This window comes from Cottoperca gobio, chromosome 1 (assembly GCF_900634415.1).
Source record: "Cottoperca gobio chromosome 1, fCotGob3.1, whole genome shotgun sequence".
NCBI classification, from domain to species: domain Eukaryota; kingdom Metazoa; phylum Chordata; class Actinopteri; order Perciformes; family Bovichtidae; genus Cottoperca; species Cottoperca gobio.
This window is the reverse complement of record NC_041355.1, coordinates 15,615,474-15,634,747: the sequence shown is the minus strand read 5'-3', so window position 1 is coordinate 15,634,747 and position 19,274 is coordinate 15,615,474. Positions and strand designations below refer to the sequence as shown.

Here is a 19,274-nt window from a genome sequence, read left to right as displayed (position 1 = left end):
GAGTGTCTCTTAGGTGTCTGAATCAGGGACTTATGAGATGGTCTGTGTTTTTGCAATCCTATGACCTTGAAGTTAGACACATTAAAGGACATGTCATCATTATTATTATTTGTTAATAAAGCATGTTGGCTTAACATCCCACACCTGACACCACACCCCTTTATTACCGGGTGTGGTGTGAAATGCATCAACAGCCAGGGTAAACCCCACACCCTGACTGAAAATACAGTATATATATATTTATATATTTATTATTGAGGTGCATAACACACCATACCCTGTAATTACAGGCTGTGGTAAACCTATCAGCATCACATGGAGAACCTTTCAGACCTGTTAATTCTCAGGGCACTTTGCTTTAACCCTTAGAGTCCAACAAAGAACCGTTTTTGTCTTTTTCGGGGGGGTGGTGATCTTAAGGGGGAGATAAAAAGTCAACAGTATATGCCACATAGAAGTGGTACATCATCTGAAAGCTTAGATCCTTAAGATTAACTTGAGATGCACCTCAACACTGTGCGTCAAGATTTTATAGTCATAAATCTGTAATAAATTGTGTGTTTTGGTGAGATGCCTATACAACTTTGAAAGTTTAGTGTATAAGGGCTTAGAACACTATGATCGAAGTATATGATGCTCATTCCCATGTTCTATTTAGTCTCATTAGCAATTTTAATATTGATACCATTTGTACAATTTTGTAGCACTCGAGAATTGTTCAAAATTGTCAAAATAACACATTAAGACACCAACCCTTGAGGTACACCATATAAGAAATGTATGCTGTGATTGTGTATGAAAAACTTTTGACATTTGTAGATTTATTTTCGCCGATTGGATGCCAAGCACTTCTGTTCTGGAAACTGCTCGGAAACCGCCTTACTGTCAAAATAATCTTTACAAAACCATAAATCCTCTGAATGCTCTCAGTCTTAAGTTTGTAGTTTTAAAGTTTCACAGGCTGTGATTATCTTATAGGTCACAATAGCTCAGTTTATACAGTGAGGTCAGGTTTGAAAAAAACGGTCTCACTACAATGAAATGGCTACTATGGGGACTAACATGACACATGAATACAATTGGGCTCATTAAATCCACAAGAGTCTCAGCTTTCCACTCAAATCCAATTTATGCAATTCCTGTTTAGGGAACCCAGCTTGCAGAAATACTCAAATACACCATTTTAGAAAAGGCAAAAAATAACACAATAACAAAAATGGGCATGATAATTATCTGTAAAGAGGAAACCTGTGGGTTTCCATCAAACCCATTTTCATTCAGATATCTTAAGGTGAGATATTCATGCTGTCACCAGTAGCTGCATATTCTCTGGAGGCATAATGATATTTATTAATGCTGTTCTACAATCAACAAAGGCAAACAATGATGCAAAACATAATTATTCCATAATTGATTGAATATTCACTGCATAATAAGCCTCATATCTTGTTCAATTCAAACATAAAGACAATGACGTTTTTATTCATGAACTGAGCTAATTCAATTAATTGTACTGTAACTGTAAATGTTAGCATGGAGGCTTTCCTGTGAAAGGATAGCATGCAAAAATATGAAACAACAGATGACATTCATGGCCTGTGATCAACTTTCACTCCAAAACACGATGACAATCCTTTATAGTTGGAAAGGGAGGGAGGGATGTTGGTTGAGGCAGGGTGTAGTTTCCAGTCTAACTGGTCTATCCACTATCATCAACTGATATACTTGGCTTGTGATCATCTTTCACTCCCAAACCCATTGATACACAAAAATGTATTATATTAAATGCAGGTGAGTAAAAAGTGCAATATTTCCCTGTGAGAGTAGAAGTATAAAGTAGCAGTCAATGGAAACTAAAGTACCTCAAAATTGTACTTAAGTGCAGAACTAAATGTACTTAGTTACTGTCCACCACTGGATTTCAGTGTCTTCTGGAATCATTCATTGTGTTTTAGAAAGGACGGTGTTCAGCATTTTAACCTCACTAACAAGTGGTTACTTTGTTGGACTCAACATTGGTCACTTACTGGAACTGTTCCTGTTGACAGCCCACACTCTGTGCTCCCACCAGTTAGTTTCTCTCTTAAAGTGCTCCCACTTTTACCAGACCAAGGTACATTTAAACTCCCATCTTTCCAGGATCCACCAGCACTGTGACACTTTCAGTTGACAGTCACATTCCTGACCACAGAATAACATTAAAACCTCCAGCTGAAGAATGACAGGACGACAGCTTTCATCCACTTTTTATTGATATTGAAATCAAATGGACAATGAACGCGCATGGTCAAACAACTGTAATTTCAGTGACATAAATATTTTATTAATAATAATAATAATAATAATAATAAATTGTATTTATAAGCACGCAAAAACTCAAAGTGCTACAGAGTAAAAATGATGAAGCAGAATATACATTTAAAAAAAACATTAGATATGTTCTGACCAGAGAAGGTGATGCAGGTTATGGAGGATGACTGGACCTGATGTGGGGTGGCAACTAGAAGGGCTTCGGATTTAGAGCTGTTTAATTGGAGGAAGTTGTGCTCCATCCACGCCTTTATCTCCTCCAGGCAGGAGGTTCATGTGGATGATGGAAGAGGTGCAGAGGGGGTTGGGTTTGTTCTGATGTAGAGTTGTGTGTTATCAGGGGACAAGTACATATCATTGAGGGACACCACAGTCTGTAGTTGGCAAGGACATCTGGGTCTAAGGTGGGTTTTTTGAGGAGTGGTTTGATGAGAGCAGTTTTAAAAGGGGATGGAACGTGACCAGACTGGAGGGAGTGGTTTATCACTGTAGCGATCAGGGGACTTATGGCACAAATGTTACATTTGACCAGGGCTGTGGGAAAGGGGTCCAGGTCACAGATGGAGGGCTTCATCTTTTTGATGATGGCCTCAACCTCTTGCTGCGAGATGTCAGTAAAGCGGCAAAGAGGCTGGGTAGGTCCGGGCTGGGGGTTGACAGTCAGGACTGGCAGAGCAACGTAGTTGGAGAGGAGAAAAAATGCGATGAAATTATCACACTGCTCCTCTGTGGTGTCTTGGTGTAATGGAGTTTGAGGTTTGAGGAGATGATTTACAGTGGAAATAATTTGCTTTTGGCTATTGTTGATGATGTTGGAGTAGAAATGTGACCGTGTGTCTCTGAGGGACTTTGCGTAGGCCTTTTGGTGGTCTCGGTATGCCTGTCTGTGAACAGTGAGTCTTGAAGCCTTGAGGCGCCGCTCGAGGACACGCCCCGCTGTCTTCATCTTCCGGAGACCGCAGGTGTACCAGGCGGCTGACCGTGCGAAGGTGACTGTTCTGGTTTTGACAGGGGCATGGAGATCCAGGAGACTGCTCAGAGATTGATTGTAAAAGTCCACAGATACTTTATATACAGCTCTGGAAATTATTAAGAGACCACTGCAACATGTTTAGTTTCTTTGGTTTTACTATTTATAGATATGTGTTTGAATATAATTTGTTTTATTTTATAAACTACTGACAACATTCCTCCCATATTCTAAATAACAATATTGTCAATTTGAGTTTTTATTTGCGGAAAATGATAGCTGGTCTAAATAATAGAAACGGTGCAGTGTTTTCAGACCTGCAATAATGCAAAGAAAACAAGTTGATATACATTTTAATCGTAATGTTTTAACGAAGGAAGAGTTCAAAAATCTATATTTTATGGAAAAACCCTGATTTACAATCACAGCTTTTATGAGTGTTGGCATCCTTCCCATTGCTGTTGGGTGACTTCATGCTGCTGCCGGCACAAAGGTTGCGATCATCCATCTTTATCTTAATCACATTCCAGAGATTTCCATTGTGTTCAGGTATTTCAAATGTGGCAACCATGTGGCAACTTTTTATTGATATTGAAATCAAATGGACAATGAACACGCATGGTCAAACAACTGTAATTTCAGTGACATAAATATTTTATTAATAATAATAATAAATTGTATTTATAAGTGCGCAAAACTCAAAGTGCTACAGAGTAAAAATTATGAAGCAGAATATACATTTAAAAAAAACAGGGAGAGCATTCCACAGTCTGGGAGCAGCGGAGCAGAAGCATCGATCTCCCATGGTTTTGAGCTTGGTCCTGGGGGGAAGGAGGAGGTTAGCCATTCCAGAACAGAAGTTTCTTGTGGAGGTTTGTGGGGTTAGTAGTTCTCTGAGGTAGGAGGGAGAATTTCTGTGAATGCACTGATGGGTGTAAAGGTAGATTTTATAATCAATCCTGAGTGAGACCGGGAGCCAGTGCAGTGATTTGAGGATGGGTGTGATATGTTCATACTTTCACACTCTCATCAGGATCCTAGCAGCGCTGTTTTGGATGTATTGCAGCTTCCCTAGAAGATAAGACTGGTAAACGCACCACATAGGCAGAATTTTTGCACCTAGTGGTTAGAAAAGTACATTACACTGGGCTGTGATTTTTGGCACACTCTGCTGGACATATAATTGAACTTAAAACACAATGGCAGCAGCAAATCAGACTCCAGTCCCAACTACAGGGACAGTGGCACACTTCAAACAAAAGTCGCAGAAATGGCTTTCTAGTATAACAGAAAAAGATTATCTAGATAAAGTGGTAACATATTCCCTCGCCTTGTTGCAAGATTGGCAAGATAGAGGATTGATCCCAGCAGATGATCAACCTGGTCTATCAGTGGAAGACAGACAAAAGGTGACGAGTTATGAAAATGGAGAATATGGCGCCATGCATAAGGATAAAGCTGACAAACGAAGAGCTAGGGTGGCTACCCTTGTGATGCATCTGAAAGCTCTAGACCCAGCTTCCAACATCTCCCCTCCCCTTTCTCTGCCACCTCCCCCTCCTCCATCTCCCCCTCCTCCTTCTCATCCCTCTCCCCCTGCACTCATGGATGAAGAGGCTGAGTCCCACACAGAGGAGGACCAGCAATCAGCATTGCCTACTGCATCACTGTATCCCGACCTATGTGATCTCGAAGCAGGTTACCAACACCACTGTGACCAACCTGCTCCTCCCCCATATCCCTCCAAAAGCCCACCCATCCAAGCCCCTGTTTTAAACATAAAATCAGGCCAACTAGATGTCGACGATGGCAGCTCAAAAGAGGTGATGAAAGGATGGCAAGCTGTGACAAAGGTGGCCAAGGAAGCACAAGATCAGCTTCAAGCTGCTGTCGATCTATTGGGAGTAATAGAGACCAAGAATAAGGAGCAAGAAGTCATCTACCAAGCCAGACAGAAGACAACAGAGTATGGAAGAATGAAAACAAGAGATCACGGTGAGCAGCTTCAATGGGAGAGAAGAGCCAAAGAGGAAAAAGAAAGAAGAAATGTTGAAGCAGGTGGAGAACAACAGAGATCAAGAGGGAGATCCATTGACAAAGAGCCAAGAAGGGAGGACAGTGAGACTGATGATGATGATGATGATGATCCAGATCGTCAATATAACAGACAGTTCGGGACTACCACCATCAGTAAGCAGGAAAAGAAGAAGGACAGAGAGAAAAGAGACAGCGCCTGCTGAGGATGCAAGTTGCAAAAAAAGATACTGAGGCATACAACACTAAAACAGCCAAAAAACAAATGATGCAAACACAAAATAATGGAGCAATCTCCAACCAACCTGCCTACCAAACCAACAGGGGGCCTGAACCAATTGGCAATATCCCCCAATATGGACCACTTGACCATCCCCCTCAATATGGACCAATTGGCCACTTTCCCCAGTATCAGCAAATGGGCTACGTCCCCAGAGGCTACCAAAGAGGAAATCAAAGAGGAGGTTACCAGAGAGGCAGAGGTCAGTCCCAGTGGTTCAACAGAGACCAAGGGTGCTACAGCTGTGGCCAGCAGGGTCACTGGGCCAGAGAGTGTCAGACATTCCCCTACCCTTACCCACAAAGAGGTAGATTCCAGCAAAGAGGAAGAGAAGGACCCCCAAGAGGAGGACACATCCACAAAGCAGGACAAATGTCAATGAGAGCCTGGGAGGAGAATGGGTATCAAGATGAATGAAGCTGCCCAGAACATCCAGCTGCAGGTGAAGGCCATCCCACTTTGTCTGCACCTATGGTCACCTGCACAATTAAGGGAGAAAAAACAGCGATGATGGTTGACACAGGAGCAACAGCTTCCTGCTTAGTATCACTAAGGCAGCGAACGCCACCTCTCTCCACTAGAACACTCAAAACTGTTGGATATTCGTCCCAGCACACCTCCGCAGTATTCTGGACCAGATTGATTGCTAGCGGTCCAGACACCCCAAACATTCTGCACACCAGACTACAAAAAAGTATTTTTCCTCGATGTATCAGACACCACAGAGGTTGTGAATGCTGTCCTCTACCAGAAAAATCACGGTGAAAGAGATACACTGTCATACTCCAGATTGGATAACATTGAGTTGGGACAAACAGGATGTGCCAGACATCTAGCTTCATTGGCAAGAGCCATTGACAAGACTTCTCACTTGGCCACTGAAAGTGAACACAGCGCATGGCGTTGTAGCATTCCTGAACTCCCAAGCGTTCACATTCTCAGCAGCCAGAAAAATGAAGATCCACAACAGCCTGACACAGCCACATATAACTTTCATCAGTCTAAATCCAAACATGGCCCAAGGTATGTCCCAAGAAGGGGAGCCTCATGATTGTGAGCTTGTCTCTCAAACAGACCTGAAAACATCGATTTGAGAAATGAACCTCTGCCTAACACAGATTTAACTCTGTATAGTGTCGGCTGTTGCTATAAAGGTGAGAGTGGTAATGTGGCATCCTTTGCTGTCATTAGTCAGTCAGAAGGACAGACTACAGTACTAGAAGCCTTAGTGATCCCCCAACCCGCCTCAGCCCAACTGGCTGAAGTCATTGGGTTAACCAGAGCGCTCCACATTTCCAAAAACAGAATTGTGAATATCTATACAGACTCCGCTTATGCACATAGCGCTTTGCACATTGATCCGGAGGGGGTTCCTGACATCGGCCAAAGTCCTGATTAAACATTCAAAAGCCCTCCAAGAACTGCTTAATGCTGTACAGCTTCCAGCACAGGTGGCTGTGTTGAAATGCAAAGGTCATCAAGCTCTGGACTCTGAGGTTGCCAGGGGCAATGATGCAACTGATAAGGCAGCCAAGCAGGCAGGAGGCTACGTGAAACAAATGATATCTCTTTTTTGCCCAGTCTGGTGGATTGCTTCACAAGATGGATTTAAGCCATCCCATGTAAAACAGAGAGTGCTGCCACAGTAATCAAGTGGTTGAAAAAAGAACTCATCCCCAGCTTGAGGGTTAATCAAACGTTGAAACGCAAGATAGCCAAAGCAACTATGGGCAATAAATTGACATGGGTAGATGCACTACCTCTAGCATTAATGTCTATGCGCACGTCACAGAGTACTAAGACGCTTTTGTCGCCACATCAGTTGTTGACTGGACGGTCCATGCCTGGACCGCCCAGAGAAGGGGGAGATGGCCCTGTGTTGGTTATTTGGCAAATTGAGGTTGAAAGTTATATGAAACAAATTTCTAAAATTATCTAAGTATTGTCTACACAGGTGCAAACTGCAGAGGAGCTGCCGAAGGAGGGAGAAGAACAGCCTGTGGGTCCGGGTCCCGATGACTGGGTAAGGGTAAAAGTCCACAAAAGAAAGTGATCTGAACCTAGGTGGACCGGTCCGTGGGAAGTAATTGAGCGCTCTTCACACGCGATTCAGGTAAAAGGGAAAACAGGCGCTAATTGGCACCACCTCACACATTGTGTACGCGCAAACAGTCCCACAAGAACATTAATAGACACTCGTACGGATTTGGAAATCATAGCTACTCATGATGGTAGCACCCAAAACAAAGATTTTGAAATACTGGACCCTTAGAGATCGTTTAATAATATTTCCTATACTAGGGCTGGAATCACAACATATCAAAGACACTCAGCATTAATAGCTATATCAATTTGTACATTATCTCTACTGTTTATATTGTATATTGTTGATTGTTAATGGTTAATTTGTATGCCTATGTTCACTTTTACACTGCGCTTTATTTTACAACAGGTTTTATACACACCATAAGAGAGAAGGGGTGGTAGCGAGTAGCGTTATTACCACAATTATACACTGCGCACACGATTGGCATTTTTTTTCAATCTTAGACGTTTAAATACAAAGAAAATTACGAAGCGTTGCAGCAACTCACTTGTGAACGACCGCAGTCTTGGTTGTGTATTCCAACCAACATGGCTGAATTCCGGGTTGGGACGTAAGCGTGACGTCACATGCACATGATCTATAAGCCTAGAGCCCCCCACTCCTTGGGTGATTCGCACCTCGCAAATGAACTGAATGAGTTCTACTGTCGCTTTGAAAGACAATGGGACAGACCTGACACCATCCCCGCGACACTCTTCATCTGCTCCAGCCCAGGAGCCCCACCTCAGCAGATGCCTTAGCCTCTCCACTACTGCCCACCTCAGTGCCCCCCTTCCCCCCTACTTCCACATCGACATCTCTCCATTCTTGAGAGGAATGTCAACAGACTTTTCAAGAGGAAGAACCCCTGCAAAGCAGCCGGACCTGACTCTGTCTCTCCCTCCACTTTGAAGCATCAGCTGTCGCCAGTGTTCACAGACATTTTTAACACCTCACTGGAGACATACCACGTGCACGCATGCTTCAAGGCCTCCACCATCATCCCCGCCCCCAAAAAAACAAGGATCACAGGACTAAATGACTACAGACCCGTCGCCCTGACCTCTGTGGTAATGAAGTCCTTTGCGCTCCTTGTCCTGTCCTACCTCAAATCCATCACAGACCCACTCCTGGACCCCCTGCAGTTTGCCTACAGAGCCAACAGGTCTGTAGACGATACTGTCAATATGGCCCTCCACTTCATTCTCCAGCACCTGTACTCCGCAGGAACCTACACCAGGATCCTGTTTGTGGACTTCAGCTCTGCCTTCAACACCATCATCCCAGCTCTGTTACAAGACAAGCTCTCACAGCTGAGCGTGCCTGACTCCACCTGCAGGTGGATCACAGACTTCCTGTCTGACAGGTGACAGCACGTGAAGCTGGGGAAACATGTCTGACTTTAGGACCATCAGCACCGGATCCCCCCAAGGCTGCGTTCTTTCTCCTCTGCTCTTCTCCCTGTACACCAACAGCTGAACCTCCAGTCACCAATCTGTCAAGCTCCTGAAGTTCGCGGAAGACACCACCCTCATCGGACTCATCTCTGGCGGGGATGAGTCGGCCTACAGGAGGGAGATTGACCGACTGGTGACCTGGTGCACTGTGAACCACTTGGAGCTCAACGCCCTAAAGACAGTGGAGATGATAGTGGACTTCAGGAAGATCCCAGCCACACCTGCCCCAATCACCCTGCGTGACTCCCCTGTGGACACAGTGGAGTCCTTACGCTTCCTGGACACCATCATTGCCCAGGACATGAAGTGGGAGCTGAACATCACCTCCCTCATTAAAAAAGTACAGCAGAGGATGTTCTTCCTGCGGCAGCTGAGGAAATTCAACCTGCCAAAGACGATGATGGTGCACTTCTACACTGCCATCATCGAGTCCATCCTCACCTCCTCCATCACCATCTGGTACAGCGTGTCATTCGCTATGCGGAGGTGATCAGCTGCAATCTGCCATCCCTCCAGGACCTGCACGCCTCCAGGACACGGAGGCGTAAGATTTCAGCAGACCCCTCCCACCCTGGACAACGACTTTTTGAGTCACTACCATCCGGCAGGAGACTGCGGCCCATCAGGACCAAAACCTCACGCAATATGAACAACATTTTTTCATTACTTGTTGATACCGCTTTAATTTTATTGCTGAATAATAAAATACACCTCCTGTCTCCTTCATGAAATACAGTAAATTTCGCACAACTTTTAACAAGTTTACCTTGTTACAGCAAAAGAACATATGAAGTAAAAAGGCAGAACACAATAATTAAAAACAATAAAAAACAATATAAGTACCAAGTGGTTGATAGAAAATAAAGTGAGTATTGTAAATGGCAGTGATAATTGCACAACAGTGGTGGAACAGTCTGTTCTTGGTGTGGTGGTCTACCTCTCTATCTGTCCATGTGTTTATGTTACGCTCTGGAGAGAGCTGCTTGTTGGGCCAAACTCCGCCGAAGAGCCACTTGCAGCTGGGGGTAAATGTCAGTTTGTCGGGCTGATGTCTCTCAGTGCTTAGCTAAAGTTTTAAACTCTGTTAATCGGCGATGAGGATATCAGTAGGTGAGATGGCTGGTGCAGCCCATACTACCATGAAACTAGAGGACTGAGACCTGACACACATCTTTTCATAATCTTGTTTAGGAGCATGTTGGCAGAGATGAAAAACTCAAACAAAAAACTTTGCTCAGTGATTTGTCATTGTTGAGTGAGTTTTTCATGCTTTTGGACACTAATTCACATGACAGTTCACTTCACTACTGGCTGGATGGACTTAAATGACCTTAGATGCTGTTGGAGATGAGTTGAAAATTTGACTAGATGGTGTTTAAACCAAATCAGCTGGACACTCACTCGACATCGTCATCCACATCCAGAACATCATATTAGAAGAGTTGTATTTGTTTATTGCCAGGCCTGTGGTGTAGTTATGGTTTTGAAGGCTTTGACATGTACAGAAATTTAAATTTTTTGCTTTAAGTTGCAAAATTGATTTGTTTTGTATGTATGGATTTAACTTTTAGTGCAACTATTTCAGTTTCATTGACCACAATGATGTTACAGGAATGCCACTTTTTTTATTAGGGGTGATTTCACTGCAGTTTGGATACAAAACCTAAACAAACAATAACAGAAGGAACAGATCTCCATTTATCAAGTATGAACCCTACAAGACTAGAACCAAAGGTTTTAGATTGTCTAGTTGACCCTAAAGGTAGGAAACCATATATTTTAGCAGGAATAAATTGCTTCCTGCGATGACTATTTCTTCACTTCCAGAAAATATATTGAGAATATTTTCATTGCAAATGCATCTTACAACATCATTGCACTTCACAGTTTACCTGATCTATATAAATAGTTCCAGATCTAAAACAATGAACACTCACCAAGTCAATGCACACACAGAGAGTATTATCGTATATTGTCCTATTTAAAAAAAACACATCTATAAATAACAAATCCATAATGTCAAAGAGAATACACCATAAATGTAGCATGCACAGAGTTGATCTGAGGATCAAAGCAATGTAGCAAAGACAATGGAAAAGGAGGGAATTTGGGTAAAGTTTTATTTGGAGACATCATAATTTCATATATTTCAGAACATCATAGATCTCAACAGAGTTCAAACTGATTTTGAGAGTTGGCATTAGGCTGCGTCCCTAATGTAAGCACATTTCTTTATTTGGTTTTGGTTAGCGTCTGGCTCCTGTAGTCTTATTTTGCTTCTCTCAAAGAAGCAGTACAAATACAAACCCTGCCTGATATAACAAACGTAAATGAATGAGCAATAACTGTTTGGCAAATGAGCTCTTGATCTTACTGTTGTGAACGCTACACTGCGGGCTTAGACTGCAAAGTATGTTCATTAACATCCGGCTTTTGTGCCATCTCAGAAAGCATTGCACTTGTACTGACCACAGAGCTGAAACTACTACTGAGCCTCTTCGAAGATAATGGTGGGTTTATCAAAGAGTGTTGAGCCAAAATGTTAGGCGGCTTTTAGAAGAAAAAAAAATGCTTTGGTTCAACTAATTGCTTCAATTAATTCACTGACCAATTATACACCTACTTACTGATCATCCATGACTTCAATGTCAGAAAACTAAATGACCATCACACCAACTCCTTTTGAACTATCCCCAGAGGAATGGATTACATTTCCTCTTAAAAGTAAGTGACTTTTCTACCCACTTCAAAACTCCCTGCCATCCTCAGCATCTCCTCTTCTTGCAGTAACCCTCCACCACCTCTGGCAAGATGCTCTCATCCTCCTCCATGTCCTCTATCACGGTCTTACCGACCAGCTGGAAGATGTCCTCGGCCGCGACGCCCATGGGCTCGGCCACCTTCACCACCAACATGTCCAGAGTCAGGACAGTTCCTTTGGGGATCTTGACTTTGGCCACCACGGACTTACCCAGCTGGAAGAAAAGAAAGAAGTGGGAAATTATTATTGTTCTCATAGCACAAAGTTGAAAGAAATGACAAAAAGTAATAGTTTAAATGTTTAAAATATTTTCTTAATAGATACCATCATGAATTTCCTCAGTTTATAGTGTACATTAAAAGATTCAATGTGTAATTTCTGAGCCACCTGCTCCAAAGAAATAGGGGGCAGTATTTCACCTCTAAACCGGGTCCATACAATCTCTAATGTTTATATTTTAGTTGCAGTAGTTTAGCATATTTGTTGTATTCTAATTTATTCTTTATATTGTGTGTTGCATTTACTCCTGTGTAATGCCTGTCAGTCAGTAGGGCAAGAATACTATAATTGGACCAAACTGCTGAAACTCAGAGCCGGTCAAAAAACACTGCTGTCTTATAATCTTCAAGTGGGACTGATCCATCCGTTTTTACTGGGGCACGAATGTTAACTGGGGGCTTTAGTCTGTGTAATGTTACTTTAGTTTGTTAATTGTACTAAATTCAGCGTGACAGAAACTAGAAAACGACCCGAATATTTAGGACGTCTACCTTACACATTGAACCTTTAAGACGATTATTACGATACATTTAAGCTGACGCTTTTGTCCAAAGCGACTTACAATAAGTGCAAACAATCATGAGGATACAACTCCGGACAGCAAGAATCTTGAAAGTACATTAACTTCAAATAGGTGAAATCATTTAAGTGCAGTAAAATAGCTTAAAATAAGTCAAATCAATATAAGTGCAACATACAGAAATAAGAAGTTTAAAAATGTTTTATGTATTTATTATTGGCAAAGGTATTGTCGAAACAGGTGGGTTTTCAGTCTGCGACGGAAGGTGTGAAGACTTGCTGCTGACCTGATATCAATGGGGAGCTCGTTCCACCATTTTGGAACCAGGATAGCAAATAGGCGGGTTTTATTTGAGGGGAATCTGGGTCCGACTCGCAGTGAGGGAGTAGTGAGCCGATTGGCCAATGCAGAGTAAAGTGAGCGAGCTGGGGTGTATAGTTTGACCATGGCCTGGATGTAGGAAGGACCTGATCCATTCACCGCACGGTAAGCCAGCACAAGTGTCTTGAATCACATTTGGGCAGCCAGTGGTAACCAGTGATGGGAGCAGAGAAGCGGTTTAGTTTGGGAGAACTTAGGCATGTTAAAGACCAGTTAGGCTGGTGCATTCTGGATGAGCTGTAGAAGTCGGATGGCACATGTAGGCAGTCCAGCCAGGAGGGAGTTGCAGTAGTCAAGGCCTTAGATGACAAGAGCCTGGACCAGAATAAGCTTCGCCTTCTGGGTCAGTAGGAGACGTATCCTCCTGATTGTAAAGTGCGTTTCTGAAGGAGCGGGCTGTTGCAGTGATGCTGGTATTGAAGGACAGTTGGTCGTCCAGTATCACACGCAGATTCCTTGCAGTCTGATTCGGGGAAACAACCGAGGTGTTGATGTTCATGCTAAGGTCTTGGATGGGAGAGCCCTTTCCCAGAAGGAAAACCAGTTTGGTGTCATCAAAGTTGAATTTCAAGTGGTGTGCGGACAGCCACTGATTGAATGTCTGCTAGACAAGCAGAGATTTTTGCCTCCACCTGGGTTTCAGCCCTGGGAAAAGACAGAATCATTTGAGTGTCATCTGCGTAGCTGTGGTCGGCGAAACCATGAGCGTGAATGACAGAGCCAAGTGGATTGGTGTACAAAGAAAAGAGGAGGGGACCCAGGACAGAGCTCTGAGGAACCCCAGTGGTGAGTTGACAAGAGTCCAACAGAGAACCGCTCCAAGTTACCCTGTAGGTGCGGTCCTTTAGGTAGGATTCGAGCAGAGAGAGAGCAGGGTCTCAGACATCCGGTTCTTGGAGGGTGTAGAGGAGGATCTGGTGGTTCACTGTGTGAAACACAACAGAAAGGTCCAGAACGATGACAACAGAAGAGAGGGAGGCTGCTGTGAAGTTCCTCAGTGACAGCAAGGAGGGCAGTCTCAGTTGAGTGGCCTGCCTTGAGACCAGATTGGTGCAGATCCAGAAGGTTGTTCTGGTGAAGGTAAGATGAGAGTTGATTAAAGACCGTACGCTCAAGTATTTTGGAAAGAAATGGAAGAAGAGAGATAGGTCTGTAGTTGTTCAATTCAGAAGGGTTGAGGGTGGGTTTCTTTAAGAGAGGGTTCACTCCTGCCTCTTTAAGATTGTTTGGAAAGCAACCAGTTGTTAAGGAAGTGTTGATGAGATGGGTGATAAAAGGAAGAAGGTCAGGAGGAATGGACTGGAGTTGAGGGGATAAGGTCCAGAGGGCAGGTAGTAGGATGGGCAGCGGTAAAAAGGGTTAGAATTTCATTCGGAGAGAGCGGGGAGAAAGAAGTTAGAGTGGGGGGAAGTGATGTGGATGGTGAACAGTTTATGTCAATAGGTAAGTTGGAAAATGAAGAGAGTATGTTATCTATTTTTTACAAAATAGTTGACAAAGTAGCATGGTAGAAGGGAAGAAGGAGGTGGGGGACTGGGGTGTTTTGATTTCAACTATTTTCTTTCAGCTGCCCGTAGGATGGTTCTGTCAGCACGCACTGAGTCATCCAACCACGGAGCTGTAGGAGACAGGTAAACCTGCCACAAAGTGAGAGGACAGAGAGAGTTCAGAGAGGAGGACAGAGTAGAGAGGAGAGTGTCTGTGGCAAGCATGAATGAGAAGGAGTCAGATGAAGGGAGGGCTGAGAGGACAGCTAAGGAGGTACAGTATTCGCAGAGTTAAGTTTGTTAGATTGGAAGAGGGGGAGAGAGAAGGATATACATTAACATTACTCTGACTGGATGTTGGAGGGCCATTTTCAGGAATGTTAAATAGGAGAATGTCCAATTCTTCTAAAAACTCCCCCAAAAGGACATGGAGGACGGTAGAGAACAACCATGTTTAATGTAACCGGCTAAGTTACAGTGACAGCATGAAATTTGAAAGATGAGGGAGTGAAGTCTGGCAATAGGTAGAAAGAAAAACTCCATTTGGGGGAGATAAGTAGACCAGTGCCGCTTCTTCTCTTCTTCTCTTCTTCTCTTCTTCTCTCTTCTTCTCTTCTTCTCTTCTGCCAGTGGCTCTGGGCGAGTGGGAGTAGGAGTAGGCTGCTGAGAGTGCAGCAGGGGTGGAAGTGTTATCTGGTGTGATCTAAGTCTCAATGAGAGTAAGGAAGTCAAGGGATTGCTTGGAGGTGTAGCCAGAGATGAACTCAGTCTTGCAAGTAGCCACAGGTCCCTTGTGACGAGGTGTTGGGTATGTAAGGTGCGGGTGGGATAGACAAAAGCAGAGACGTTACGGCGGTGTTGCGAGCATGTGTGGGGCCTGTAATATCTACGAGAGGACGCACGAAAAGGAATGGGAAATATACACATTTGAACAAGGAGAGGGAAGAGAATGCAGAACAAGATACTTAGCCCAGTCAACGTTGGCTCTGCTTCCCACTCTTCCTCCCACGAAAGACTACTTTTTCTTTGTCTTCCCGAGTCTTCGTCGGATGAGGCTGGCCCTGACTGATGGCTAGCAATTGAAACTAACTCAACAGCTATCAAGACTAGCAGTAAACAAAGTATAGTTTTTGCAGAAAAACCTATTAAAAATAAATACACTTTAAGTTAGCAAACTTAGTAAACAATATTCTCACAGTTCAGATAATCTTTTGTGTTACAAATTGTATGTTTAAATATGCAAAAAAGGTATCATCTAATGCTAACTTGTGTCAAATTTAGGAGAAATGTACCGACGCCTAAATGTGTATTTTGGATGTTTTCTTTCCACTTGTATGAAAGAATTACTACATTAAAAACAGCATTTGACTGGCATTTTTCTTGTTGAGTGAGGATCTCACCTTATCATGGCACATCTTCTCACAAGGCAACATCTTTTTGACATTGGTCCCCATCGCCTTCTCCACCAGTCGGATGGAGTTAACCAGCTCGGTTAGCTCACTGGGCACCAGCGAGGCTTCGTGGTCACTTCCTTTCCAAGTCTTGTCCAAGGTTACATGGCGCTCGATGACCTTTGCCCCCAGAGCTACTGCCGCAAGTGAAATATTGATCCCAGATTCGTGGCCAGAATACCCAATGGGAATATCCGGAAATTCCTTCTGGTATTCCTGTAGTTGACAAGTGTGCAAGACAAGTTACTCCAAAATCTCTTGCTGAGAAGATTAATGCTACCGTCACTAACTTTGTTAGCTTAGCTTAAAGACTGGAAACTGGGATATACAGCTAGCCTGGTTCTGCCCAACAGTAACAGAACCACCTTCTCCCAAAATGTGGAACAATTACTTGTTGGTGAGGGGAGACACTCGGGACATAAACTGCCTTTGTTTGGAAACAAAAAGATCTTAAACTCTAATGATATGCTTTTCTATTACAATATATATATCAAAGTGATTAAATTCTGTTTATTTTGCCTACCAGCACTTGCGATCACTAATAGACACTGTTAAATATACATACAGACATGAGCGTGATCAAGAGGCATTCATCTTTCATAAGGCAGTAAATACGCATATTTTCCAAAATGCTAAACTATTCCTTAAATGGATTTAACATTGTAAATTAGATTAAAATTCATAACATATAAACATGGTGAATTATGGACTGTATTGTAAAGGTGTAGTAAGAAAGAAAATACAATATTAATTAGATTATCATCTTCCTACTTCCCACTGAAATGTATAGAGGGATGCTATTGTGTCTAGTATCTGAGAAGATAAACAATGAATCAATGAATTAACCTGATACTTAATTCGGCCATCAGCACAGGAATTTAATTCTTAATCATTGTAAGTGCAATTTGGGAAAATACATTTTACATGCTAAAAAAAAAAAACTGCAATGAGACATGTTAAAGGTTCTTAAATCTAATCTCAATATTCAGCTGCTAAAACTTGAATTTAGCTCTTAATGCAGTGAAAAGATCTGAAAACTTGATTGAGAAATCTTTAAAATATTTTGTACCAACCTTTTATAAGAGTAATACTCTTAATAGTAATACTTTATTTTTCTCACCGTTAGCACTTTGAGGTTGACATCTTCAGCGTTTAGAGGGTAGGCGCTGGTGCACTGCAGGAAGACAAAGTTTTGGTTGTGCTCCTTCACTATTTTGTAGACCTGACGCATCGTCTCCATGCTCTGCATCCCACTGGACACCACCATGGGCTGTCCTGACACAGACAAGAACAACCTGATAAACTTTATGGCGAACAGAAGGCAAAATGCAACACTTCAGGAGTTCCTGTAGTTTAACACTCAACTTAATTTTTATTAATTTCTACTGAGTCAAGACATTTGTGCATTTCTTCTGGTTCTATTGATTTCACTGAATATTGTATTTGTTTATATGTAACAGTTATAAAATGCACTGATGATTAAACATTTTCCCCAGGTGTGATGGGTTCACTCTCACCTTTTTTGGCAGTCTTCTCCAGATAGGGGAAGTTGTTGGTGTCTCCAGAGCCCACTTTAAAGAAAGGCACATTGAGCTCATGGAGGAACTCCACTGCCATCTAAAGAAAGAAAAAGTCATGGTTGAACCTAAACCTGAATAAAATGTCAAAAAGCCTTCATTAAAAGTCTCATTCTTACCTCGTCCATCCCAGAGGCAGTGAAGCAGATCCCCACTTCCTTAGCATATTTCTGCAGTTCCCTGTACTGCTCATGGCTGAACTCCAGGTGGCGCTTGTGTTCACCGTAAGTTTTCCCCCAGGAGTGCTTTGAAGTGTAGGGACGTGACAAGGCTTTCTTGTTGAATTTGTGCTCTAATTCACTCTTCTGGAATTTGGCACAATCAGCACCGCAGTCCTGTGAAAGTGAATAAAAGTGAGGGCGTAAAATTAAGGGAAGCTTGGAAAACATATTGAAATGTAATGATTGACTTTAGGGGTCCTACAGATTCCTATAAAGCAAATGATATACAACTGTAAATTCACAGGAAGGTTCCTGGAGAGGACTATATATGTTGGTACTAATTAGAGGGAAAGTGTTCAATAACTACACTTTTAAGTCATTATTTCATTGTATTTAATCAATTTCTAGTTTAACAAAGAGGGTTTTTTTCACAAGGAGAGCTGAACATACAAACATTTGATTTTCTTTGTCTTTCTAAAAGCAAGCATACCAATCAACATATATGGGGAATTCAAAATAATACATTAATAATGAATTAACTTACTTGGGTTTAAAATGTGCAGTTATTTGAAAGGAAAACAACCTTATAAACTCAACACAACTAAATAACTAAACACTCACAACTTCTCTATTCTATTTCCCCTGTAACTGGTACCAAAATACTAAATACAAAACATAAAACATAGCTCTTTTCAGGAAATCATAAATGAATGACATACCTGTAAAGTAAAGCTCTACTGAAAAAAACATAGGAGTCATAGCCTAAGGAAGCATTTTTTTTCTGAAAAGTTGCGTTATTGAGTTTTATATTTGCCATTTGCATCTAAAGTCTCAGTTTCCTACCAATTGCTGCTTCTTTATGTATATGGGGTAGTTTAACTGAATTAACATAAAGCATGTACAGTGGCTTCAGTTGTAGTTTGGCCTCTAAAAGTGCCAGCCGTGAATAGACAAACCAAACTCCATTCACAAATCTGTCAATTTAGAAATTATACAATATAACTTGTGATATACAATGTGATTTTCCACAAAACTCCTTTGTAAGCCACTTGCATAATGGTCCATTAATTAGAACATTATAATCTTAACTATTAATTAAAGTATTGAGATCTACAAACGAGCACTAGCTAATTGTATATTCCATGCAAAGTAATGATTTAAACAAGGAAGTAACAAATATTAAATTAGCATTTTTATTTTAGGTTATGTTAGCTCCAATGCAAGTGTTAAAAACAAGAACAGAACAAATACGTATTCACTTTCAAAATAAAGCAGTACGTGTCAATTGTATTAACGTCACCTTTGCCATTTTGATCATTTGCTTAGCAATCGCAATGTCTCCCTGGTGGTTTTGTCCAATTTCTGCAATAATGAAGCACGGGTGATTTCCTCCGATCATTGTACCGGGACACAGCTCAAACTCTAAAGGCATTTTGTCCAAAGAAATGGAAACAAAAAACAACCAGTGAAAGTAACGTAATAATCTAACGGAAAATTGGACGAGGGGAAAGTGATTGCTG

The 19,274-nt window shown here is 42.1% G+C and overlaps 1 protein-coding gene across 1 annotated transcript; it reads right to left on the bottom strand.

Moving 5' to 3' along the window:
* Nucleotides 1-11,239: 11,239 nt before the first annotated feature.
* nansa (N-acetylneuraminic acid synthase a) lies at nucleotides 11,240-19,186 on the bottom strand. The gene is made up of 6 exons (XM_029434712.1): nucleotides 19,055-19,186; nucleotides 17,713-17,928; nucleotides 17,534-17,633; nucleotides 17,137-17,291; nucleotides 15,966-16,232; nucleotides 11,240-12,112 (listed from the first exon to the last, which is right to left on the bottom strand). Exons 1-6 carry the CDS (start codon nucleotides 19,184-19,186, stop codon nucleotides 11,903-11,905), a joined length of 1,080 nt encoding a protein of 359 aa, XP_029290572.1. The 3' UTR covers nucleotides 11,240-11,902.
* Nucleotides 19,187-19,274: the final 88 nt, after the last annotated feature.